The sequence below is a fragment of the Bactrocera tryoni genome, unplaced genomic scaffold (genome assembly GCF_016617805.1).
Source record: "Bactrocera tryoni isolate S06 unplaced genomic scaffold, CSIRO_BtryS06_freeze2 scaffold_25, whole genome shotgun sequence".
In the NCBI taxonomy this organism is placed as follows: Eukaryota; Metazoa; Arthropoda; class Insecta; order Diptera; family Tephritidae; genus Bactrocera; species Bactrocera tryoni.
Window position 1 is genome coordinate 18,720,240 of NW_024395977.1, and position 27,087 is coordinate 18,747,326.

General features: G+C 37.4%; 1 protein-coding gene across 1 annotated transcript in view; it reads right to left on the minus strand.

The window, feature by feature from the left end:
* Positions 1-13,745: 13,745 nt before the first annotated feature.
* LOC120780563 (tigger transposable element-derived protein 4-like) overlaps positions 13,746-27,087 on the minus strand; it is a 73,339-nt gene continuing 59,997 nt past the window's right edge. Inside the window, exon 2 of the mRNA XM_040112821.1 lies at positions 13,746-13,801. Within this exon, the coding sequence (XP_039968755.1) occupies positions 13,758-13,801 (44 nt within the window). The 3' untranslated portion in view covers positions 13,746-13,757. The remainder of the gene's footprint in view (positions 13,802-27,087) is intronic.

A 27,087-nucleotide genomic window follows, 5' to 3' on the forward strand; every position in this document is an offset into this window, starting at 1 on the left:
TTTTTTGGAACATTGGTTGGAGAAACATCAGTAGCAGGAATAAAGGGATGTCCAACTTATTCCAGTGTGAGAGCGCTTCAAAATTAGCGTTTTTTATAACATTTTCCATTATGGCCAGATCGAACAAAATAATAATTTTTGGGAACATTTAAATTAAAATACCCAACATTTAGTATGAATAAAAATTACTATATATCGGGTGATTTTAAGAGCTCAGGATTCATCGTAGCTTACGATTTTGATAACCGCTTTGTCAAGAAAAAAATTTACCGACTCTAATGTACATACTATTGCTACTTTTTTCATTCCCTTTTGCTTTATACATAGTTATTTTGTTGGTCAATGCCCGTGATAACACTGATGTGCAAGTTTTTTCTTCCACATCGTATTAAAAGTATAAATTAAATACCACCAATAAGATTTTATGTTCATTGCAATATTGACAACTATGAATAAAAAAAGTAATAAAATAAGATAAACAATATTTCTAAATCAGAATCAACATTAAACTTTAAGTAACGAGTATTATTGAATAAAAAAATTATGTTACAAAAATATCTTGTAAAGAGCAGAAATACCAATTAGATATTTGGAAGTGAGGTAACAGTGAAGCGATATTATCTGTGCTTGGCATTACCATTTTTGACATACAGGCATCAGAAAAAGATTTTATCCTCACTTCAATAACATATCTTACAGGCTGACAGATAACTTCGGTAAAAAATTCTCAATAGGAACTTTGATTTTGATTATTTTAAGATAAATGGTCACATAACATTAATACACTTTGTATGCGATGTTTTATTTCATTACGATTTCATTGTTAGCCTTTGACTGACATACTGCAAAGTAAAAGAATTACATATATGATAAAAATTTCGGACGAAGGAAAACCAAGCAGTGTCCACAATATCAAAGCGATCGGATTACCGACTGATAGAAAAAAACTTGGAAAAGAACTACTAAATAGAAATAGTCTATTTAATTTTACTTTAAAAATTTATTTCATACACTTTCCGTGTATTTAATTCAAGTGTTGAACGCAGCTTGAGAATACTGTTCAATTTCATCTTGGCTACTACTGTCCAGATTGACTTTTTCAATCTGATCATCGTTGTCATCATTTAGCCAGTTATCAATTCCATCATCAAAATAAACATCCCGGGACATTTGGACTAATAGATCTGTTATTTTCCTTGAGTTATTGGTGCGCAAAATAGCTCCTGTCATTTACGAGATATATATAAAAAAATGCGAAATTCTTGGAAAAATCGGGTTTAGAGCACCGTACCACCTCGTCGGTGAGAGTTACGACTTTGTTGCACGGCGCACTTTTGTAGAGTGAACAATTCTGAAAAATATGCGCCTAAAGTCAAAGCGATGCCGTCAAATACCTCTGATCTGTAGGAATTTAAAGATAAACATTTCCATGGAAAATTTTTACAGGCTTTGGTCCAGTTCTTAATGCTAATATTAAGGGCTAACATTTTCAGGGGACTTTTTTAGGGTATTTCCAAGGAAATTTCGTGACGGGACTTAAAACGAATTAATAGTTAAAAAAAAAAAAACTAATATATACATATAATAATAAAAATTCAAAAGCATTATAAACTTGAGAAAATATAAGGCCCATTTATGCATTTTTCGTGCGTAGTTTTTCAAAAACGGTCGCACAGAAACCGAATAATTCGCTTGTTTCTCGCCAAATACTTTCAGAAATTTTATTCCATATCGTGAACGAAAATGGTAAAGCTAACTGTTAATAGCCATAAATTCAACGTTTGATCCATAAATTGCAGCACAGAGCGTCTTAGATTATCTTTAAGATCTCCGATAAAATTGTTGGTGTATCAGTTGGTATTCCGCAGATCGCATAGGTTTTCCTTTATCACGTCCGTTTTCTGTTCCAATAATACAACTGCCAAGAATACAAATAAATTTGTTCAAAATTTACAATCACTCATCAAGCTTTAGCTCATTTAACTTTATGTTTGTCAGCATTGCACTTCTTTGGAAGCAGACGAATTGTTTTTACTCTACTTAATTTCTTCAAGACTCCACTTTCTGGGCAAAAGTTAGAAATAAATGCTTTTACTTTGTTACTGGTAGCATTATTAATACAAACTCAGTTTAGTTAAAACTTAGGAACACATGAATTATTTTCTTCTTCTTAATTGGCGTAGACACCGCTAACGCGATTACGAGCGAGTTAACAACAGCGCGCCAGTCGTTTCTTCTTTTCGCTACGTGGCGCCAATTGGATATTCCAAGCGTAGCCATGTCTTTCTCCACTCTCCTCTTCCTCTGCTTCCCCCGGCGAGTACTGCGTCGAATACTTTCAGAGCTGGAGTGTTTTTCGTCCATTCGGACAACATGACCTAGCCAGCGTATCCGCTGTTTTTTAATTCGCTGAACTATGTCAATGTCGTCATATATCTCGTACAGCTTATCGTTCCATCGAATGCGATATTCGCCGGGGCCAACGCGCAAAGGACCATAAATCTTTCGCAGAATTTTCTCTCGAAAACTCGCAACGTCGACTCATCAGTTCTTGTCATCGTCCAAGCCTCTGCACCATATAGAAGGAAGGGAATTATGAGTGACATATAGAGTTTGGTTTTTGTTCCTCGAAAGAGGACTTTGCTTATCAATTGCCTACCCAGTCGGGAGTAGTACCTGTTGGCAAGAGTTATCCTGCGTTGGATTTCCAGGCTGACATTGTTGGTGGTATTTACGCAGGTTCAAGGATAGACGAAATTATCTACAACTTCAAAGTTATGACTGTCAACAGTGACGTGAGAGCCAAGTCGCGAGTGCGAAAACTGTTTGCTTGATGACAGGAGATATTTCGTCTTGCCCTCGTTCACTGCTAGACCCATTTGCTTTGCTTCCTTGTCCAGTCTGGAGAAAGCAGAAATAACGGCGCGGGTGTTGGGGCCGATGATATCAATATCATCGCCATACGCCAGCAGCTGTACATACACTCTTGTGAAAGATTGTAATTGTTCGATTTAGTTCTGCAGCTCGAATTACTTTCTCCAGCAGCAGGTTGATGAAGTCGCACGATAGGGAGTCGCCTTGTCTGAAGCCTCGTTTGGTATCGAACGGCTCGGAGAGGTCCTTCCCGATCCTGATGCAGCTTTAAGTGTTGCTCAACGTCAGTTTATTCAGCCGTATTAGTTTTGCGGGGATACCAAATTCAGACATCGCGGCATAAAGGCAACTCCTTTTCGTGCTGTCGAAAGCAGCTTTGAAATCGACGAAGAGGCGGTGTGTGTCGAATCTCTTTCACGGGTCTTTTATAAGATTTGGCGCATGGTGAATATCTAGTCGGTTGTTGATTTGCCAGGTCTAAAGCAACACTGATAAGGTCCAATCAGTTTGTTGACGGTGGGCTTTTAACTTTCACACAATACGCTCGATAGAACCTTATATGCGATGTTGAGGAGACTTATCTCACGGTAGTTGGCGCAGATTGTGGGGTCTCCCTTTTTGTGGATTGGGCAGAGCACAATTAAATTCCAATCGTTCGGCATGCTTTCGTCCAACCATATTTTGCAAAGAAGCTGATGCATGCTCCTTATCAGTTCTTCGCCGCCGTGTTCGAATAGCTCGGCCGGTAATCGATCGGCCCCCGCCGCCTTGTTGTTCTTCAGACGGTTAAATGCTATTCGGATTTCCTTATGGTCGGGCAATGGAAAGTCTGCTGCCTCGTCAGCGATTGGGGAATCGGGTTCGCCTTCTCCTAGCCTTGAACGTTCACTGCCATTCAGCAGGCTGTAGAAGTGTTCCCTTCATAATTTAAGTATGCTCTGGGCATCGGTGACTAGATCACCTTTGTGGGTTCTACAGGAGTATGCTCCGGTTTTGAAACCTTCTGTAAGCCACCGCATTTTTTTTTGTAGAATTTTCGAGCATTACCCATGTCGGCCAGCTTATCAAGCTCTTAGTACTCACGCATTTCGGCCTCTTTATTTTTCTGTCTGGAAATGTGTCTCGCTTCCTCCTCAACTCTCGGTATCTATCCCATCCCGCACGTGTTGTGGTCGATCGTAACGTTGCGATGTAGGCAGTCTGTTTTCTCTCCTCCTCTCTGCACTTTCCGAAAACCAATGGTTTCGGTTGCAGCTGTACGTAAGGAGTTTGAAATGCCGTCCCACAGTTCCCTTATACCGAGTTGTTGACGAATGCTTTCAGAGAGCAGGAGTGCAAGCCGAGTAGCAAATCGTTCGGCTGTCTGTTGAGATTGCAGCTTCTCGACGTCGAACCTTCCTTGTGTTTGTTGACGTTAGTTTTTTCCTGCACAGAGGCGGGTGCGAATCTTGGCTGCAACAAGATAGTGATCAGAGTCAATGTGAAGACCTCGGAGCGTACGCACGTCTAGAACACGGGAGACGTGTCTGCCGTCTATTACAACATGATCGATCTGGTTTGGTAATTTTTTCGATCCGGAGACAGCCAGCTAGCTTGATGTATCTTCTTGTGCTGGAATCTAGTACCACAAATAAACATATTTCGGGCCCCGGCGAAGTCAATCAGCCTCAACCCATTTGTGGATGTTTCGTCGTGGAGGCTGAATTTACTGACCGTAGTGCCAAATATACCTTCTTTACCCACCTGGCGTTAAAGTTACCAAGCATGATTTTAACATCTTGGCGGGGCAGCTTTCACAGGCGCGCTCCAAGCGCTCATAGAAGGCATATTTGGTCACATCGTCCTCCTCTTCCGTCGGGGCGTGGGCGGAAATCAGCGATATGGTCCAACACCAAACTTGCGCTGCTTTATATGGCCAATGTAGAAAATGCCACAATGACCTGCTCGTCTCTGTCCTTGTCCCGTCCATCGCATTTCTTGGACGGCGGTGATGTCAGCCTTTATTTTCGCGAGGACATCAACCAGCTGGGCAGTCCCAATTAAGGGACCGGATATTCCAAGTTCATGCCCTCAATTCGTAGTCCTTATTTCATTTGCCATAGTCGTCATCAATAGGGGGGTCTCTCATCAGAAGCTGGTTGCTACTTTTTATTGGGGGTGTTTTTTTACGTGGCGGGTCCCAAACCCAGCGCACAACCCTATGTAGGGGATATTTCGCCTTCTCACTTTAGCATACCTTCAAACGGATGTTCTTAGACTACCCAGAGGATACTTGGTCAAAGACCGGAAGTCGTGAGCTGCTTGAGTCATATGTAAAAGAATCGTTTCTGGCCACTCCCAAATGAATGGCGAAAGGAGAACTTTCCTCATTTGCGACAACTTCTACACATGACTCCATCCTCCAATCCACATGAATTATCACCACTTTAAAATAAGAAATAGAACAATTTGGTTGAACTATTTATTCTACTTATAACTCGTTTGCGTAAACGGTAAAACGGTTTGACGGTTAGCTTGAACGTTGAAAGAGATAGAACCCTGTTTTGATAAAAAATCCTATGTTTACCTATGAAAACATACATTCAAATCAAATCGGGAAAATCGCGGAAAATAACAGACGAGAAAAAAGACTAAATATATAAATAAATGATAAAATTCGGTTATATGAGGAAATTAAAATGTAGAGTGTTGAGAATACAGAGCCAACAATAGAAAGCAATTCAGTGTTTGGATTACCACGTTGTCCGGATTGGAGAGTGTCCGAATTATTGAAATTTTACTGCACATAAGAAGTAGGCGTTAGTATGTAGGCGATTGTATGTCATTGACGACTTATTCCATCATCCCACCTCCTAGAGGGCCGGGCGACAACCGCTTATTAAATTTTCAGAACCTTGTACCAAATAACGCTTTTGTATCATAATTTGGAGCTTACTGGGTGTGGCAATGGACGATTAAACCACTTGGGTGCCAAAGAACAGGTGCTTTAAGTTTAATCGGGCTTTCGTAATTTGCGCTTAAGTTATCGCTTACACGGACGGAAAGGCGGACGAACAGGCAAACAATCTGTCTGAATTTAACTCGCTTTGTCATTCTGATCAATTATATATACTTAGCTCTATATGTATCTCGATTAGTTTTAGGTGTTATAAACAACTGTTCCAAAAGATCGAAATCGGTGAAATAAGGATTTCAATTCAGCACAAAATTGTCAACTTAAATTTATTAAAATATCTCATGTTTTGTCCAACATAAACGCTTGAAAGTCAGATTGAAATTCTGATTGTACGGAAATCGCAACACGGCTTATTTTCGGGCTAGAAGAGCCAAACTGATTGCAGTAACCATTGCCATTACTAAATTATTGTCAATAATATGTTTCTTAGCAAATAATTCACACACTAACCGACTTATTTGACCCTAGTGATGGGCGAAGTAGCGATTTTTTTAGTTTCAGCGAAAAGAGTGATTGCGATTTTTAAATCACTGTGATTTTTTATAGCTATTGCGATCGCTACTATTCTTAATAACGTAGATATATTAAGTAGTTCTAACCTGCAATTAAGCCAAAACAAAAATATATAATCTGAAATAAAAGGAATTAATAATGCAATACCTTAAATTTTCCATAAATTAAATCAGAATAATTTGTATACTCGTATTAAACAAAATATGATATATCTTTTTTACAAATTTTGCATTTTGCATGTGTTTCACTTATTATTGAAAAATTGCTACATTTCAATTCGTTTTTTATTTATTTTAAAAGAACATTTTCACAATATTTAATAAATTTAAAAAAATTCGAATTCAAAATATTTATTTTAAGATATCGTTCAACGGAATTAAATAAAACGTAATACACATATATTTTCACAGTGAAAAAGTATTCAAAATCAGAATTTCTGCGTCTTACCATATATATTCACAGTGAATAAAGAACTATTCAAAATCACATTTTCTACTTCTAACACCAAAAAAATCACCACATGCAATTATTGTTCATAAGCTAGTGATAGTAAATTTCATTCACAGTGAAATATTGGCGTGAAGAAAAATCACCAATCACTGATATTTTGGGCTAGCAATAGCAGTGACTATAAGCGATTTTTCAATCACAGTGATAAAATCACCGGTGGTGAAATAACGCTCATCACTATTGAACACAAAGTCCTGAGTTTTTGCCATTTTAAGCATAAAAATATACTATTGTTACGGAGGGAGTCTCTCTGAATTTCTTGTTGACCGATATATGCGGTATCAGCTGGAAGTACCAAAATATCTTTATTAAATATATGAGGGAATCATTAAATTGATTCTTCTCAATTCGAACTGTCAGACCCACTTTTATCAAGAAAATGTTCTCTCCGAGTTTCAGTGATATATTTAACACATTGACCAATATTTCATACGTACTGGGATTTACATACATATTCGGTATCTGGGGCAATTTTTAGTCACAAAAAGGCAAACCTTAAAGGCACTATAGTGCAAAGTTTTATTACTACTAATAATCTTATACCAAACGTCATCGTAGGTTGATTTTTATTTTGGAACGTGAAAGAATCAAATGGAATTTATAACTGTGCTATACGGGAGGTAGGAGTGGCACCGAATTTACTTAATTGATCAAGTGGACCTTTAGATAGAGAATTTCACCTAAAGGTGGGCTGTGTCACGCCCATTTTACAATCATGTAATTGGGTAGATGCCGTCAAAGAATTGACATTGAAAAACTTTATTCTTCTCACAGAATTGGCCAGCAGAAGTCTATTTATATTTATATTTATATTTATGGGTAAATTTTGTTAAGTTCAATATTGGATCTTGCTGATAAGCTGATTGACAATTTTTTTTCTTATACAAAAAATTTAAACATGGTTACAAGGTGCCATAGAGCTAATACTATACTCATATAATGTTGCAATAAAATAAGGCAATATATTCAAAGTGAAAAGAAAATACTGTAGGTGAGCTTGAGCCTATATTATAAATTCATTAGATACCAAATATAATTACAATACACTTTCAATCAGCTCGCTAAGGCTTCGCTATAATAGTTAACGCGAAAGATGTTTTTACTGGAAATTGAAGCCATTACTGGGATTGGTAGATCAGCTCGGATCATGAGCATCCTCAGTATTTGAGATAGCATTATTAATATTCAATTCCGCACACAACCATTTCGTAAAGAGCCAAATGGGCGAGTGAGCCACGCTGCAAATTATTTGATGATATTGATTCTCCTCCCGTCGCCTATATTGCATGTTACGTTGCGGCGTAGCCAAGCAGTTCGCCGCTCACCACCCGACTTTTTACTAACACTTACGCTATATAAAAATTCCGAGGTCTTTTTTTAGACTCTTCCAACATGTTGCTGCAAAGTAGCAACTGCACATAGTTTTGTTCGCATAACGGTTGTTTGTATTATCGAGATAGATATAGAGTTATAAAGAGTGATCCATTTCGAGGTTCTCAACTTTTTTAAAGAATAAATACAGAAATTTCAAATGTAATGGGTATTGTTTATTTGCATTCGAAAGAATATTCTTTGGCATTTATTTTTGAAGGTTTTATCTTTCAAATGTTAGCCGTGGCTACGTCTCAGATGGTCTATCCGTTGAACCCGATTTACGACGACTCGCTCGATAATTTCTACTGCTAACTGGCGAATGACCCGCGTGATATTTTGCTCCAAAGGCTAAATCGAAGCGGGATTGTCTTCAAAGATTTAAGACTTTACATATTCCCAAGTCTAACTGTGTCATACCACACGATCTTGTTGGCCAATAGGCCGTCCAAGAACGTGTAATTATCTGCTTACCGAAATGTTTTTTCAATAGATACATTGATAAACTCTTGAAAATCTTCAGGTTGCTCTTCGTCTCAAATACAGCAAATTTGCTTGTTTACGTACCCCCGAAGGTCGAGCGGCTTCAGCTCTTGCAAAACCTATATTTTGTATGATTTCAATTTAAGAATGCGCCAAGTCGCCTTTACGACAGTCTTAGTTGCTGTGAACGCCGCCGAATCGACCCTACATGGCATTCGTGCACACTATCAGCTACGGTTGTTATATTTTCATCACCGCGTGTTGTTCGTGGTATATTCTGTCGAATATTATCCAAGAATGAATATGCTGGCTCTCAACATAGGAGATGGTGTTGCGAATAGTATGCTCAGTAGGCCGATTATGTTGACCATCAGTTGACCAAGCGCATGAAACACATTCTTGGCAGAACGTGATTTTTCGAAATAAAGTAGAATTTGCAAACGTTCTTTAGGCGTAAGTCAGAAAATACTGTGCAAAAATAACGACACACACGTGATCTGTCAAAAAAAGACTATTGAGGAAAGTACCTCTGCTTGTATCACCCGTTATTGATATGTTAAAAGAGAAAAAGCGATGTACAATTTTTCAAGACAGAAACCAAAAAAAGCATAATTTGTAGTTAATTTTCACATTCCAACAGGTAAGCTGTTTTTAGTAAATATTTCAATTACATAATCAAGGCGAAATTGTAACAAAAGTAAGCCTTATATTTTGTTTTTTGTTTTTATAACTAAAACTTTCATTATTACAAATTAACAAGCCGAGAAGAACTCGTAAATTTCTAAATTAACAATTTCTTCGTGGATAGCAGCGTTTCTTGCGACAATAATCCGTGCTCAATTGTATGAAGATATCTTGTCAGATAAAAAGGACCTTTTGGTGGATGATGTAGCCTTACAGCTTAAAGGATTCCTATGCAATGAAGAATGCCTATGTAAAGAATACCAAAATTCGGTTAACAGAACCTTCCATGAATCTACTGAAGAATTCGAGAAGAAATGATTGAAGTACTACTTTACAATAAACGACTGAACATGAACGTGGGCTCAAGAATAATATGGATAAATAACGTTAAAACCACTTGTGCACTCTGCTACGGGATAGGCAATCATCGCCTTAAACTTGTTTCATCAATTGAATCGTTACGGTAAAAGTTTTACCAATTTTAAAACAAAATTTAATGTTGGCTCTTCGAAGCTCATTTTCGCACCGATAACACAAACATACTGACACTTAAAACGCAATAACTTCACTTCCAATCAATGAAATGTCATGAAATTCTCACTGGACAATCGATAAAGACAGCAGATTCTAACGAACTAGTCGACATATACATAGATGACGCTACCAGGGGGCGATAGATTCAAAAAGTCCTGTTTACTTTGGAACACACCTTATATATGGCAATAATAAATTTTAACAATTAGTTTAATTAAATATGTTTTTACAGTTGAATAAAGAAAATAATATACAGCAAATAAGAATGAGCTAAGTTCGGGTGCAACCGAACATTTTATACTCTTGCAACTGGAAAAAATCAAAGCCAAGGAAATACTGTAAGCAATTTTATATATACATACATGTACTCATTATATCTCATACACGCACAGACAAATTCGGCATAAGAATTTTTAGAAAAACCAAAATCATTATACGTAGTATATGGGATTGTGGTAGTATCGATCCGATTTTATCTATTAACTATTATCAAGCCACTTACTAAAAAAGGTAGCGTACCTCACATACCATCATATTGAGTAAAGTCACCCGGATATTATATGTTTTTTATATGTGGGCTAGGTCAAGTTTTCGCCAAATATCATCCATTCTAGGCACACAATTAAACTGTTGTCAGTGAGATAATTCATAGATCAAAAATCGTTGTACTAGGAACACGGGAACTAAGGGAAGTATAGACTCCATTCAACTCATTTTTGACAACACACACATACCATTGTCAGGTAAGGATTTTCCCTGAATTTCAAATTTATAAATCTCATATATAAAATAATATAATATATATAGCTCCAAGGTACTGAATATTTGGACCCCAGTACCTATAGTATATTTATATACATATATATATTATATATATATGACCGATATTTGCCGTAAAAAGTATACTACAGATACTGCGGTCCAAATATTCGGTACCTAGGGGCGTGAACAGTTCAGGTTGGTTTTGGGCAAGTTTTGGTCATACGGTTATTCGTGCTTCTTTATTCCTTTAGACTTGATTTGTGTACTCCAAAGTGAAAGAATCAAGTGGAATTTAAAATTCTGTTATATGTGAAGAAGACGTGGTTGTAGTCCGATTTCGCCCATTTTCACACTTTGACATAAAAATTTGTGAAATATGTCACGTACTAGACTTACGAAATTTGTTTGGGTTCACCATCGGGACGTATTATCTTGGGGTAATCGTCTAGCAGTTGCCAAAACTCTGATCACTGATTCGGCTGTTGAAATTTGATCGACTATACAATCCGTTTGTGGTTGTGCCTGAGGGGCAAAATCGAGTGGCTTCGTTGATGAGTCGTTGGTGTTTAAGAACGACGAATCGTCCAGGCAACGTATGGCGAAAATCCAATTGACATGCTTTGTTTAGTGTTTAAATGAGTTAAGCATCCACCCCCTCTACCCGGTAAAACTGGCACATCCTAATACAAGAGCGCAATTCACCACAGCGGATGACACTACAACACAACTCACCACACCTGTACCCCTACCCACTAAACAAAAAGGATGGACAACGGGATAGGAGACTCATTCGTTTATACAATTCGTTCGACACAATTCGTTACACAACCATCGCATATAAACAATTCGACTACCAGCATTCACTTCTATACTGTGCGGCGCCTCACCGTTCCACACAATTCTATCATCAACATTAGAATAGACACTCATCGATCATCAACATTAGCGTTCAACGTTTCGTTCTTGATTCTTTCCACATTGCTTCACGTCGACACCAGCTATCGATTATTTACTTCGTGGTACATCGATCCTGTGCGCTACGATCAAGTCGATACTAACGCGATACGACAACGAGCATGCGCGATAAATCCTTTTATAAACATTTACCTGTATTAAAAGAAATTTGTTTACTAAATAAACATTAAATTAAAATGACTGTTCATTTTAAACAAGTTGGCGTTTTGTTTGGCGGTTGCAAAAGTGGTTTGTACTACCGTTAGTATGTAAATTTAAGCAGCACTCTTAAACACTTAGAATTTATTATCTCATATGTGTAATTAGGTACTGGTGATCAACAATCATCAGGTGATGATTGGATAACTTAACCTTTAGTTGGACTAATATAAATGAACTTAATATTAACCTGTGAATGCATGAATTAAAAAAATTTAAAGATACGTTAAATGTGGTTGCCACATTTACACTTAATGGAGGCTAGTCGTAGTATTGGCCACATAGTGTTACCTGAAAAATATGGCACATTGTTATTGTTGTAACATGTCTGTGTAATATTATATGTTAATTTCTTTTCGATATCGTACGAGATCTCATCGTAAGTTTGAAAACCTGTATATTGGTTATATATTTGGTGCTCGGAGAAGTATGGACTCTAGTTACCCTTATTTGGCACATGAATACACTATTATCGGAAAACATTCCCCTGAAGTTCGAAAACATTTATTGGGTATTTTGGGGCTCAGAGAAGTATAGATATTGCCCATATTTGGCAAAAGAGTACATTATTATCAGAAAACAGTTCCCTTCGAATATCGTTGGTAAAAAGCCACTAGAGACCGTAGGTACCTCCCATATTAGGTATCTAGAGATTGCAAAGTGTTCAATCGTGAGATGGTATATCTTAAAAACAATATTTGTTCAAAGTTTTATCCCCGTATCTTCAATGGTGCTTGATTTGTATATTGTAAAATGAAAGAATTAAGTAGAACTTAAGTACTTAATTACTATAAAGCGTTTTTGGGCCATGTCAACCATGCAATTTAATAATTTTAGCATATTTACTTAATGTGTTATTGCACCTTAATAAGTCTTCATGGCTTATGAAGAGCTGCTAAAGGAACTTCTTCGCAACAAATTTGGTTTGTGTGATATGTGTATTAAACTTGAACGAAATAACAGTTTTGTAATTTAATTGAGTACTTAGTTATGGCACTTTTTAGATTTTCATTTTATATGTAGCATTTTATGGGCGTACAATGGTCCGATGACGCCCATCTACAATATCTCCTCCCTACTTAGTTCAGGGGTCAGTAGGGTAATCTGACCTGTTTTTTGAAAATTTTTTTTAGAAATTTTTATTCTACAATAGCACTTTTTTCACATATCATGAGGTATATCGAGGAGTGTATAAACACATTTTTTCTGAATTTTTGATGACATCTGTCGGAGAAATGGCTGGGTGAATGAGATGCGTTTTTTCACTGGCGGACACGATTTCTCATGTTTGGATCATCCGAAACACAAAATCCCAATATATTCTTAAAAAGTACGTGAATGGTTATCGTCCCTACTAGAATCACGAAAAAATTTTGATAAATAAAAAAGTATTTAACGTTTTATTTTTAATTTTTCCACATGTGTTTTTACATAAATTTTGTCATAACTTTGTCAATAAATTATAAAAAATATTGGGACGATCGCCAGGCGTTTTGTGAACATTTAAAATTAAAATTTAAGCAAATCGGTTCACTAGTTCAACCGGAATCATGCCCGCCAGTTTAAAAAACTGTGTTTTGAGAAAAACGCAATTAAAGTTTGAGGTACTGCCAGGTGTGTACTCCGAGCGCTTCGAACGTCGAGCGGTATTATTATTTTTGGACCTTTTTCGAAGCCTTCCAATGGTAGAGTGGGTTTCTACATTAATTCTAAGGGTATAAGGGAACAGAAAATGCAAAAAAAAAAAATTTGTAAAAAGATTACCCTACTGGCAATCAACATATTTACTTACACAGGCATACAAGGCCAAGGCTATGTATTTAATACTCTGTAGCAACATGACAGTACAATAGTTGCTGCATTTTGATAAATATATTTTACTTACCTATTGAGTGGCTTAGTGTATCATAGAATACTTTTGAAATAATTGGATAAGCCCATCTAAAATGAAAATGAAATGATTTTTCAATATTTTGTATTATAGTTATATAAAATACTATTTACAATAACGACCAACAAATGAATATATAAGGTTGGTTGAATTCGAGTGTTAATGACTATGAAATACATTGAAATGTCTAGAGAAACCTATCATATGGTAAATAGTAGAAACTTTAGGTATGTACCATAGGTATAAGTGAATGAGGTATGGGAGTGAAAGTGTGTATAGCAATAGGGTACGCTGGGTGTGTGATATGATATTCATTGTTAACTTGGGGGTCATATAAAAAAACGTAATTGCGCCTACTGTACTGTAAAAATATATAAGATCGAATGATAACCACGCCCACATAATAAGATATTCTTAGGTGAGCATCTAAGAAGCGGTACTTCAATATACGGTCCCAGCAGTTAGTGGTGATATATTTACATTAGGCCGGGTTGATTTGTGGGGAGGCAAAAAAATCGCCCATTGCTCTATGAAAATCATATTCTAGGGATCAAAATAAGATACTTTGCCGAAGGAACCAGTGGCACACCCCCTGGAACAATCATTTCAAAAAATCACCATTTTTGGTGATTTACATGAAAAAATCAGCTAAATTGCCATGTTTTTTTTTTATTTTTATTTATATATTTATAATAATATCTATTTTTCTCTTAAGAAATTTATTTTTATTTAGTCAGAACATATGTAAATGAAAAAAATTAATTTAAGTGATGATCTTAAACTAACAATAGACAATTGAGTTTGCCCTTGAGATCGCAAATGATCCTAAACTAACAATAGACAAGAAACAATTATGTTTGCCCTGAAGATCGCAAATGATTTTAAACTAACAATAGACAATTGTGTTTGCCCTTGAGATCGCAAATGATCCTAAACTAACAATAGACAATTATGTTTGCCCTGAAGATCGCAAATGATCTTAAACTAACAATAGACAATTGTGTTTGCCCTTAAAAACACTTATGCTTAAGATATGTGTACATACTGTCGGTATGTACATACAGTAGATTAGTATTAAGATGTGTGTATGCACTCAGCATGTGGTGCATACATAAATTAGGATAAGGAATGCTATAAATAAAGGAGCTCTGGGCAACCAGATTTGAGTTCTATTTAACAACCGAAACCCTACGCGTCTTACTTTACAATTACCATTTCATTCTTATTACCTCCAAAAGTTTACAATGAATCCACCATCCTCTACACCGCAAGATGAAGCAACTACATCAACAACTATCGAAAACCCAATGAGTCATATACCCAAGCAAGATGTTACTGTTTTTGGTGTGTCTACTGATTTGACTGATCTTAATTTACCAACCCATCTGGATATCTTGAGATATTATTTTTACTTAAGCGAACGTGCTAAAACAGAACAAAAAAAGTTTTCCCATAAATCATTCACTATTCAAGTACAAGATAAGTTGATTGGAATTTGGGAAAAACTTGGTATGGAAATAATGCTGAAAAAAAGTGTATGTAATAAATTGAATAAATTGCTTGGCAAGTATCAAGAGCAAATCAAAAGAAGAAACAATACCCAACAATTTACAGAGTATGTAAAATCTCTGGAAACAATTTTTTACATTGGAACATGAAAATTCGATTTGAAGGCAGCTCCATGTGCATGCGGCTGGGTTCCCGAACGCCTCAAAGAGTTCATGCATGATCAACATAATCAGAGAAGACTAACAATGAATGCATTTATGATGGAAACTGAAGAGCAAGGAGCAACGTCTATGTCATCAATGCCAACATACCAAGATCCCGATGATTCGGGACTGTTTTAACTTTGCCTTGGTATGTGACAGATTTGGTGTGCCTGACAGAGTAGCATCAGCATTGGGAACCGCTCTTTTGCAAGATTTTAAAATTAAAGATAAGCATGGGAAACCTCTCATCATGGCTAAATCGAAAGTTCGCAGAGAAAAAGAGAAATGGTTTATTTTTTGAAATGATTGTATGGGGAACCCCCCAGTGGAGTTCCAGGGGGTGTGCCACTGGCATGGGTGGATCAGCCGTCCAAAGTTAGTGGGGGTCGGTCATACATTTGGACTCGATTGGAGCACTCTAAATGGGTCAAAGTGGGCTTTTTCAAAATTTGCCCCTACCCAAAGGTTCGACCCAAATTGGGGGACATCAAAATCCGATTTGGAGGTATGGTTCCTTCGGCAAAGTATCTTATTTTGATCCCTAGAATATGATTTTCATAGAGCAATGGGCGATTTTTTTGCCTCCCCACAAATCGACCCGGCCTAATTTACATATATCCAAAATGTGATAAATTTATCTCAGTCATTGATCCCATCCCAAAATACAGATGCCACAACCTTGCCAGCCGACTATTGGACTGTGGACTCTTTTTTTACGCTTGAACATATTCAAACTCTGCACCGTATCTCATCGCTTTTTTTGGTCGAAAGGTAACTCGCGCGGTACCCTCTTTGCACTGGGTTTCCTGAATGATATGATGTGCACATTCAGCTGATATCTTTAAACTGCCTGCTATCTCCAACTACTTCACTTCGAAAATTATCGTCTTCTATGCTCAGTTCGTCACGAAGCCAATTTTTTGCATTTAACTGCTAACTAAAATTATTAGATTTAATTCTAGTAGTGCCATCTTTGTGACAGACCGGGCACTTTTCAATTGATCTGCTACGTATGTGGGGTCTTAAAATAATTTAAAAGGAAACCGTCACATATGAGGTACTACTGTGCTTAGTCTTTGATTTGTCATTTCTCGGTTCTCTAAATATTCACGCTGCTGTCTTGTCAAAAAAGTCAATTATAGTTTTTTATAGAAAACTAAAGTGAGGGCACACTGAAATATTTGCATTAGGAGGCATGTTGGCGAGTGCTACCCGTTTTTTGAACAACGTATGTACTACTATGAGCAAAAAATTGATAGTCGTTGTGTATAATTTTGATATTCTTAATTTTTTTCAAATTCTATGCCGTCACCCTCAAAGTAATACCCTTGTCCTCAATACACTTGTGCTAACGTTTTCTTCAATCCTCGGAGCAGTTGTTAAAATCAATTTCCGTAATAGCCTTGAAAGGGAGTAGCGATTCACGGTTAATGTTTTCAATTTAATAAAAACGGTTTCCCCGGAGTGATTGTTTGAGTTTGCTGAATAGTCAGAAGTCACACGAAGCTAAGTTGGCGAAAAACTCAGGAAGAATTAATGCAGTATGCGACAGTGAATTATCGAGGTGCAAAAACCAAGAATTGTCGGTCCATAATTTCGGCCTCTTTTTGTAAAAGCTGCGACCCAACGACACAAAACACTCAACTAGTATTCCTTGTTGACAATGTGGGCACTCGGAAGGAATTCGGAGTACACCACACCTCGATAATCAAGAAAAAACTGTCAACATAACCTTGATTTGACTTTGACGTGGTTTTCTTTTGGCTTAGGTTCACCTTTATTTAAATTAAATTATTTTTAAGTAAATTTAATTGAGATTTTTTTTTTGAATAATTTCACACATCGTAAAAGTCGTCAAGCAGATATCATGACCAAAGGCAAGAGTAAGGATCCCGGCCACACCATCACAGCCTGACCAGATAATGCAGCTCATCAGAGTCTGCAACCCAAATCTGCCATTGAGGCGTACAAATTCGTTAAGGCTTTCGAGTACACCGCAATGGAGTATGTCGTGGTGACGAAAAAGACTACGATGCAAATTATTCTGCTACTAACAAACGAATCCATAAAACAACCGGCGGAAAGTGGCGGAGAGCTCAACAATGTATTCATGATCTACAACTCAAATGCCGGTGTTGCAGATCACCTTACATCGAAAATTGAGATGGTTATTATAAGATGCCTTTTGAGCGACTGTCCAGAAGACATAGATAATACAATTCGTACCCTTATTCAAGATTTTACGCACTGAGGACACCGAGTTGCAAACTACAGATGAAAATTACATTAAAATTTTCATGTTACATAGCTTTAGCCCCTAAAACACTAAGCAGTAAGATGGGGGACGGACGAAAATTAACCTCAGTTCGTGTCATGCTTCATACCCGTAAAGTGAAAATCGCAGTTGGTAAAAATGATAGTAAGGGTCAGGTACCAGGATATCAATGCACACCTGATGACAAATGAGGAGCATAGGTATCAACAAAAGGTGTATGCTGCTCTTTGACTATTTACTAGGGACTAAGCTTTGGTTATGCTACAAAGGCATCTCAAATTTTGCTAAGACACCACCTCTTACTCGATCGTCTAGCTTGAACCAATGTGTATTGATACACATCTTTGAAAAGAAGACATAACTTCTGAAGTTCTGTATGTCAATACCAGCTTTGTTTTTTGTTTTAGGAAGGCTACGTAGGTAGTCTTTCACCTCCTGAAATTTATCAACCTGCACTATTGCTGAGCTTTCTGCATATTTTCCTTTACAATAAGCTTGTTGTGAAACTCCCATTTATTCTGGATTTAATTTACCTTTTATGTGTATTTCTATTAGTTTTTCCAAGGCTAATTGGTCTAAAATTATTCAGAGTTGTGAACTGTTACCCGCCTATGGTATATACGCATATTATTTTGACTTTCCTTCATAATGAGGTAATATAGTTTTATTGCAACGCCCCTTTAAGAATGCTTACTATCCAGGCGTTTATGCATCTCTGGGACTCTTATAACTGAGCCGGGAACAAAACGTCACCGAAAATGTCAAGAGCTTGAAACTGTTATCGCCCAATATAGATTCCTTTCAGGAACTACATATATATCGTCATCTGAAGTGCAAAATAACGTATCATCAAAAAATTCGAAATTGAGAGTCTTATTGATTACGATTCACTACTTCAAATTACATACATAATATTACATATGTCCAACATTTTCAGGTTCTGCGCTCAGATATAAACCAGTTATAAACAACATTAAAATCTTTTTTTCACTGATGTTCCATTTCATTTCGAGTTTCATTCATGCCACTGTAAATTTCCGAAAACGTTGTTACGTTATTTTGCATTTCAGGTGACGATATACTGGAATGGATCTATGTCTATCTATTTCTGCTCCACTGTCTTGTGTGTATTCACCCGTATGGTTGCCTAAGCTGCCGAGTAAATGACTATCCAGTTGTGGGCCTAACACGTTTTCACCGTTACCGTCCAGTTATGGCCTGTCTTCTGAAATTGTTCAATATTATGCACTGATTGGACCACTATTTCCCTGAAACGAGACGCGTGCCGATATCATTGCTCTTCTTAAAAACTATCTATACCTCCTCTTCTTGCTATAGTTTAGCTAGATAAGAGACTTAAAACATAGAAAAGGTGCAAATTGAATTCTGAAAGATGGTTCGATTGGATGGCCAACAGAGCTGATAGATTTGAAGTAAGGAATTCACCATTCTCGCTGCTATTTAGCAGAAATAAGCAAACGACTGGCTGTTAACAAAGAGAGGAACGCCATCAAAACGAGAAAAATGGAAGAAGTCAAGCAAAAAATAAAAATGTCATGCAACTGTATGTATGCGTGATATTTTTTGGGAAGAAAAATTGGAAGAATTATATTTTTTACACAATTGTGGAATTGAGAATACGCGATAGATATTACTTTGCTTGCATTCATACAAAATTGACAAGTAAGGGAGGGCTAAGTTCGGGTGCCACCGAACATTTTATACTCTCGCATGATAAAGTGATAATCAAGATTTCATTATCCGTCATTTACATATTTTTCAAATACCGTATTTGTGTAAAGTTTTATTCCGCTATCATTATTGGTTCCTAATAGTATATACATATTATACAGAGAAGGCATCAGATGGAATTCGAAATAGCGTTATATTGGAAGAAGGCGTGGTTGTTAACCGATTTCACCCATATTTCGTACATGTCAACAGGGTGTTTAGAAAATATTATATACTGAATTTTATTGAAATCGGTCTAGTAGTTCCTGAGATATGGTTTTTGGTCCATAAGTGGGCGACGCCACGCCCATTTTCAATTTTTACAAAAAGCCTATCGTATGGTAGTTTCCGAGATATATACAAAAAACTCAGTAGGGGCGGGGCCACGCCCATTTTTCCAAAAAATTTACGTCCAAATATGCCACTCCCTAATGCGATCCTTTGTGCCAAATTTCACTTTAATGTCTTTATTTATGGCTTAGTTATGACATTTTATACGTTTTCGGTTTTCGCCATTTTGTGGGCGTGGCAGTGGGCCGATTTTGCCAATCTTCGAACTTAACCTTCTTATGGAGCCAAGAAATACGTGTTCTAAGTTTCATCATGATATCTCATTTTTTTCTCAAGTTACAGCTATCACGGACGGACGGACGGACAAACGGGCAGACAGGCATCCGGATTTCAACTCTACTCGTCACCCTGATCACTTTGGTATTTATAACCCTATATCTGACTCTTTTAGTTTTAGGACTTACAAACAACCGTTATGTGGACAAAACTATAATACTCTCCTTAGCAACTTTGTTGCGAGAGTATAAAAATGCGAACGCAGATTATGGCAGCACTTCCACCTGAACGCTGCAATTTCGCTCTGCCTTTCACCACCACATGTTTCGATTTTCCTGGGCCTTTTCAAATATAGGCGTCCATGTTAAGGTCTCCCACTTTCATGAATGGCTATGTGGCTGTCTTTGTATGTTTCACAACAAAGCCTCGAGCTATGCACTAATCTGATGACAGAGGCTTTTCTCGCGGCATTTGCTCGCTTCGTCGCTCGACGTGGCTGCACATCAAAACTCATGAGCGATAATGGCTCAACGATCCACAGAAAGTGGATTTCTTTAAACAAGTATCACCTGACATCGTACAAAAGTACGCCCCCAAGGTAACAATTGGCAATTTATACCCCCAAGCGCTCCTCATATGGGTGGTTTATGGGAATCAGCTGTAAAGAGCTTCAAATCTCATTTCACGACATTATTAACTAAAATCAAAGCCGTTCTCAACTCACGGCCCCTTACGGCTCTCTCGAAAGATCCCTCCGATTTCACAGCCCTAACTCCGGGACATTTTATAAAAGGAGCACCCATTCTGGCCACACCTGAGCCAAGCGTGAAGTCGCTATGCTTACTAAATAGATGGGAAAGAATTAAAATTCTCCATCATAATTTCAGTCGCCGATGGAAAGAAGACTATATCAAGGACCTCCACAAGAGGTACCGATGGAAAACTACAGAAAATGCGCCAAAGATTGGAGATTGTGTCCCGATTCATGACGAATGTCTTCCCCCTATCGAATGGCGGCTTGGCCGCATAAAGAAGCTTTACCATGGCTCCGACGGTCACATTCGCGTAGTCGATCTTCTTACGCAATCAGGAATGTTAACAAGACCGCTCGTTAAACTATGCTTTTTACCGACCGTCGATAACATCGAAACGTAAACGATAAAACCCTCGTATGATCCCGATATAATAAATATTTTAAAATAACAAACAAAACAACCTTATGGTCGATTAACTTGACGATCCCCTTATGCCACAACGTGGCAGGCATACCCATATCCACTCTATGCAACAAATTTACAATTAATACAAGAAAAAACGTTAACTTCGGCGGCACCGAAGCTAATATACCCTTCACAGGTGCATTTCTTTTAGTAATTATGTGTTCAGTTTGTATGGAAGCTATATGCTATAGTAATCCGATCTGAACAATTTTTTCGGAGATTACATTGTTGCCTTAGAAAATAATCTGTACCATATTTGGTGAAGATACATTGTCAAATGTGAAAGTTTTCTATACAAGAACTTGATTCCGATCGTTCAGTTTGTATGGTAGCTATATGCTATAGTAAACCGATCTGACCAATTTCTTCGGAGATTACATTGTTGCTTTAGAAAATAATCTGTACCAAATTTGGTGAAGATACATTGTCAAATGTGAAAGTTTTCGATACAAGAACTTGATTCCGATCGTTCAGTTTATATGGCAGCTATATGTTATAGTGGTCCCATATCGGCCGTTCCGATAAATGAGCAGCTTCTTGAAGAGAAATTTCAAAACGATATCTTAAAAACTGAGGGACTTGTTCGAATATATACAGACAGACGGACGGACAGACAGACAGACGGACATGGCTAAATCGACTCAGCTCAACATACTTATCATTTATATATATACTTCAAAAGGCCTCCGACGCTTCTTTCTGGGTGTTACAAACATCGTGACAAACTTAATATACCCTGTTCAGGGTATAATAACACTCTTCCATACAGATAAACATGGATGCAGACATGCCACTCGCTCCGACGCCAACCATTCGCTCGATTATCCACATGCCAGGCCAAGCGGCATCCCCAGTGGCGGCAGCCCCATTTGCGACTGACCCAGTCGCATATCCTCGAACCACCGCATCAACGGGTCCTCGTAGTGGAACGCGAGCACTGCCTTCCATATTTAAAGCTCATAATTGGTAGGGGTACATAAAAAGGTGCAATGTTTCTCCCCATAAAATTTTCTGACACGCCTTAGTAACTTCGAGAATCCCCGCTTGGGCTACCCTACTATGAAGGTGGATATATTAAACTTAACAAATAGATAAAAAAATAAACACAATATTATTATTATTTAACTCACGCGTGCACATTTTGAGGGCTGGATGTGGGGATCATGACGGGCAAACATGAAGAGGGAAGTGAGAGCAACGCATTTTAGCACTCCATGTTTATAAATGAGAGCGCGCGTATATATGGGTAGTTGCACTGTGGGTAACAATTGTAACACTGCATAACAATTTTAAGTTTCTTTATAACTATCATAACTTTATAAAATGTAAGACAAATAATAAAAAGTATGATAAATGTTTCGGAAGATGTGCTTTGGTTAAAGTTCCATCTGCTTCCAAAATGCATTTGTTAGAATTGAAGTAAGTAATTCACTTCACAACCACAGAATTCACGCTGTAAAAATTGTAATATTGCTTTGACTCTAGCAGAAGGGAATCGGCAGAATTATAGCATTGTTAACATTATCAACCAAGGTATATTGTTGACTAAAGCTTAGTATCCAGCTCTCAAGAAATGTAAAAACTTCATATAAAAAAACGCTTAAGAAATGGTCAAGAAAATTTCCTGCAATAAATTTTCTTGTGCTGGTATGCAGCTCTAAAGAAATCTAGTATAAATTTTTAATAAATTTTTTCGATAAAATTCGAATATGGCAATTCTGGTTTTGCGAAGAAACATGAAATCAACAATTGTTTCTTGAAGGCAATTCAAAGTAATCATTAAATTCATCCTAAATTAGTTAAAATCGGTATTAGGAAGTATATTTCATTTTGAAATGTTGTATACAATTTACTAATCACACTGTGTTAGTCAAAAAAAGACAAGACCAAATTCGAAGGTTTTCCTCTATTTCGGGTCCTACGAATCGAACTGCATCATTACTTTTTTGAGTTACAATCGTGGTTTCATACAAAAATTTTTGTTGAAGTTTTTCATCAAAGTGGCCCATTGTAAGAGAAAGGCACATTTTTCTTCGGTCTCTAACTTTTTTAATATTGACTTTTTTGGTAAACTTTCTTTGGCAAAGCTTCTCAGAATAAGTCCGTCTTTAAGTTCTTAGATGACTGTAAGCCCCAAAATCAATGTTTTTGTGTCCTTATAGCCAATATGTCGAAAAATTGAAATTTAATCCATTTTTTTTAATGTTTTTTCCCTCACGTTTCGTCAATATTTTAATTTACCCTTTGATACTTATACATTAAGTGACATCTTGTAACAGTAAGAAACTTAAGCAAAGACAACGTTCTGAGCAAACTAACCATTAGAAAAAAAACTTAACAAAATTTGTATTTTTTAAAAAAGCTACACTAACTATGTTTGTGTGCTGTTTTATTTTTTTTGTATCTTATAAGTATTATCAATAAGTATCATAAAATGTCTCCTGGCCTTTTTTGATAGCAAGTATAAATTTGCTATCCCGGTTGAGCCCCCAGTTAATCACAATTGATTCACTTTATTATGTACTTTACACCGCCAGGGCAAGTTCTTTTATTAATACAAAACTAAGACTAAATACATTTTGATAATTTAGTGCTATTTGTACTACTTTATGGTACTAGTTTCTATTTGCTGTCTGCTATGTTATTTGAAGATAGACACACTATCTACAGTCGATTGTTTGTCGTTACAAACAGTCCCGAAAGAATAGCGTGTAGGAGATAACACTCGTTATGTGTGATACCATTTCTATTTCACACCATATATTGGAATTGCTTATCACCATTTGTTTATGCGTAGTTCGACATAAACAAGAGATGTTTTGGTTTTTTTGTGGAATGAAACGTTCCTTAAAGCGCTGAACACATAGAGAGCGACAGACTGCAAACTACTTCTGTCAAATATTAAAATACACACGTTCTTATGGGCAGTGTTATTTTGATAGCTGCACGACTACACGACTGCAGGCCGACAGTTGTCGTTCTCGCTAACTTCAATATCCTCCTATTTTTGCCAACGACAGTAGGACGACAGTAGAGTTGACAGTAGAATGGAAGATAGAAAGAGGAGGTAGAGTGGTGATGCCACTAATATGTAAAATGTAAAATTAATCACAGCTCTAACAAACTTGACGTTATTTTACAAATATAAGCATAAAATAGCTATATTATAGCTCTATTATATCATTTGTAATAACAATTGATAATTTAAAGCAAAAATATTTACCTATTTACTTATTTTTTGCAAAAAAAATTTCATTTTGAACAAAATATTAAAATTTCATTGAAGTGAAAGGAATTAGTATGGCCGCAACGAAATTGTCTACATACAAAATGGACAACTGCGTTGTTTTGTGTACATGCCGGCCATTGTGTTGTTGTTGCTACTCAAAATGTACATGTAGTGAGATGAACAACGACGTTTTCACTTTAAACAATTCAATTTCAGTTGGTCTGCATTTCAAGCAAGACCAGCGCAATCCCATACCGTCAAGAATGGAATCCATTATTCTACCTGTCAGTCCAGCACATTTAAGATGGGCAAGCCCATCACAAAGCCAGCAAGACACAAAGCGTTCCGACTCGCCTTTCACAGAGCAGTAAGAAAGTTACAAGTCTTAATAAACAAAAACAGTATTAAACAAAAATATAAAAAAATGTTAAATACGGATAATAAAAGTAAAAAGCGCAATGACAAAAATATTTATAACAAATAGTTGGTTATCAAAGATAACAACCAATGTTGATGTTTGAGATGCACTGTAACACGCGAAAAGTAAGAAACTCGCGAACAGATGTGGACAAAGATGGAAATGAATAAAACCAAGAAAGAAATTTAAGTAAGCAATATAAATAAATTAACACTAACAATTGCACTATTTAAAAAGTAGCAGCAAAAACAAATTGAAAATGACTCGGCGTAATAAATTAAAATTAGCCAGAACAGAATTAAAGTAAAATCAGTTGCTTCAATAGCACAATATAACACTGATACATATCTTAAAAGATCACTTAATCCAGAAATTTTCACAATAAAGTTTTAAATATAAATTAAATAAATTCGCCGGAGCACCAAATTCACAGCTGAGCACGAGAAGGATTGCCTTGTATTACAAGTATTGTAGCTTTAGTGGCTTAAGAGATATATACTTTAAACTTATTATAGGACCAGGCCCTCTTTTTTCAAAAATTTTTGCCCACAAATGCCCTTAGCTGCTGCGATCCCCTGTAACAAATTGCAGTTTTATATCTTAATTTAGTGCTTAGTTATGACACTTTATACCCCTAAATATGCCACAATGGTGCAAACGATGTGGACGTCGACAGATGGGGCCCTTAGGGTCTCCGAAGTCCGTGATGTGGTCGGTGGTGGTCTTGTGCCACCACGAGGTGTGGGTGCAAGTACCGCTGCAGGCGCGGTTTCAGGTACAGGTGCCGGCGTGGTTGCCGGTGCAGTTGCCAGGGCAGCGGCCGGTGATGTTGCAACCACAGTCCGGGGCGCTGGTGTAGGCCCGGTGCGTGGCACATTGGTAGCCGCCCGAGCGGTTGGCGTGGCTGCCACTGGAACATTTACATCCATGGTAATCTAGATAAAAAAGATAGTTGATTATAAATCGATCATACAATAAGATATGGGCCATCGATATGTGGCATGAATGGGTCGTCGTATTGATCGACCGTTTTGTGTTAGTTTTCTTTGTTTTTATTCGACGGTTTGTTATTTTTTGACGATTTGTTATTTTTTGACGGTTTGTTATTGGCGTATTTCTTGTATTTTATTCTTTCATTTGATGCGTTTCTTGTGTCGCGATAATATCGGTTTGTTTTTTGCGGTTTTCGGATTCGCGATCATCGGTGGTTGGTAGAAAGCACAGCTTCACGAGCGGTCTGGTTAGTGTTCCGTTTTGCGTACGGAGATCCACGACTCTTATGTGACCGTCGGAGCCATAATGTAGCTTTTCTGTGCGGCCAAGCCGCCACTCGGTAGGGGTTAGAGAATCATCATGGATGAGGACAGAGTCTGCAAGTTTAGGCGCTTGTTCAGGAGTCATCCAACGGAATCTTTTGTGGAGATCCTTTATGCACTCGTCCTTCCAGCGGCGGCTGAAATCATGATGGAGAATTTTAATTCTTTCCCATCTACTTAATTGGGATAGCGACTCCACGCCTGGCTCAGGAATGGCCCGGATGGGTGCTCCTTTTAAAAAATGCCCTGGAGTTAGAGCGGTGAAATCTAAGGGGTCTTGCGAGAGTACTGTAAGTGGCCGTGAATTGAGGACGGCTTCATTTCGATTTAACAACGTTGTGAACTCTTCGTAGTTGAATTTGTTATTTCCAGCCACCCGTTTGAAATGGGATTTGAAGCTTTTTACAGCTGATTCCCATAAACCGGTCATATGAGGAGCGCTTGGGGGTATAAATTGCCAATTGATACCTTGAGGGGCGTACTTTTGTACGATGTCGGGCGACATTTGTTTTAAGAAATCCACAAATTGCTTTTCTGTGGCTCGTTGAGCTCCAATGAAGGTTTTGCCATTATCGCTCATGCCAATTAATGCCAAATGCCGCGAGAAAAGCCTCGGTCGTCAGATTACTACATAGCTTCAGATGTACTACCTTTGTCGTGAAACATACAAAGACAGCCAAATAGCCTTTCATGAGAGTGGGAGACCTTTACATGGACGCCTTTACCTGGAAAGGCTCAGCAAAATCAACACCTGTTGTGGTCAAAGGCAGAGCGAAATTGCAGCGTTCAGGTTGAAGTGCTGCCATAATCTGCGTTCGCATCTTCTGTTTGTGCATAGTGCAAATCTTGCACTTGAAGATGCACTTCT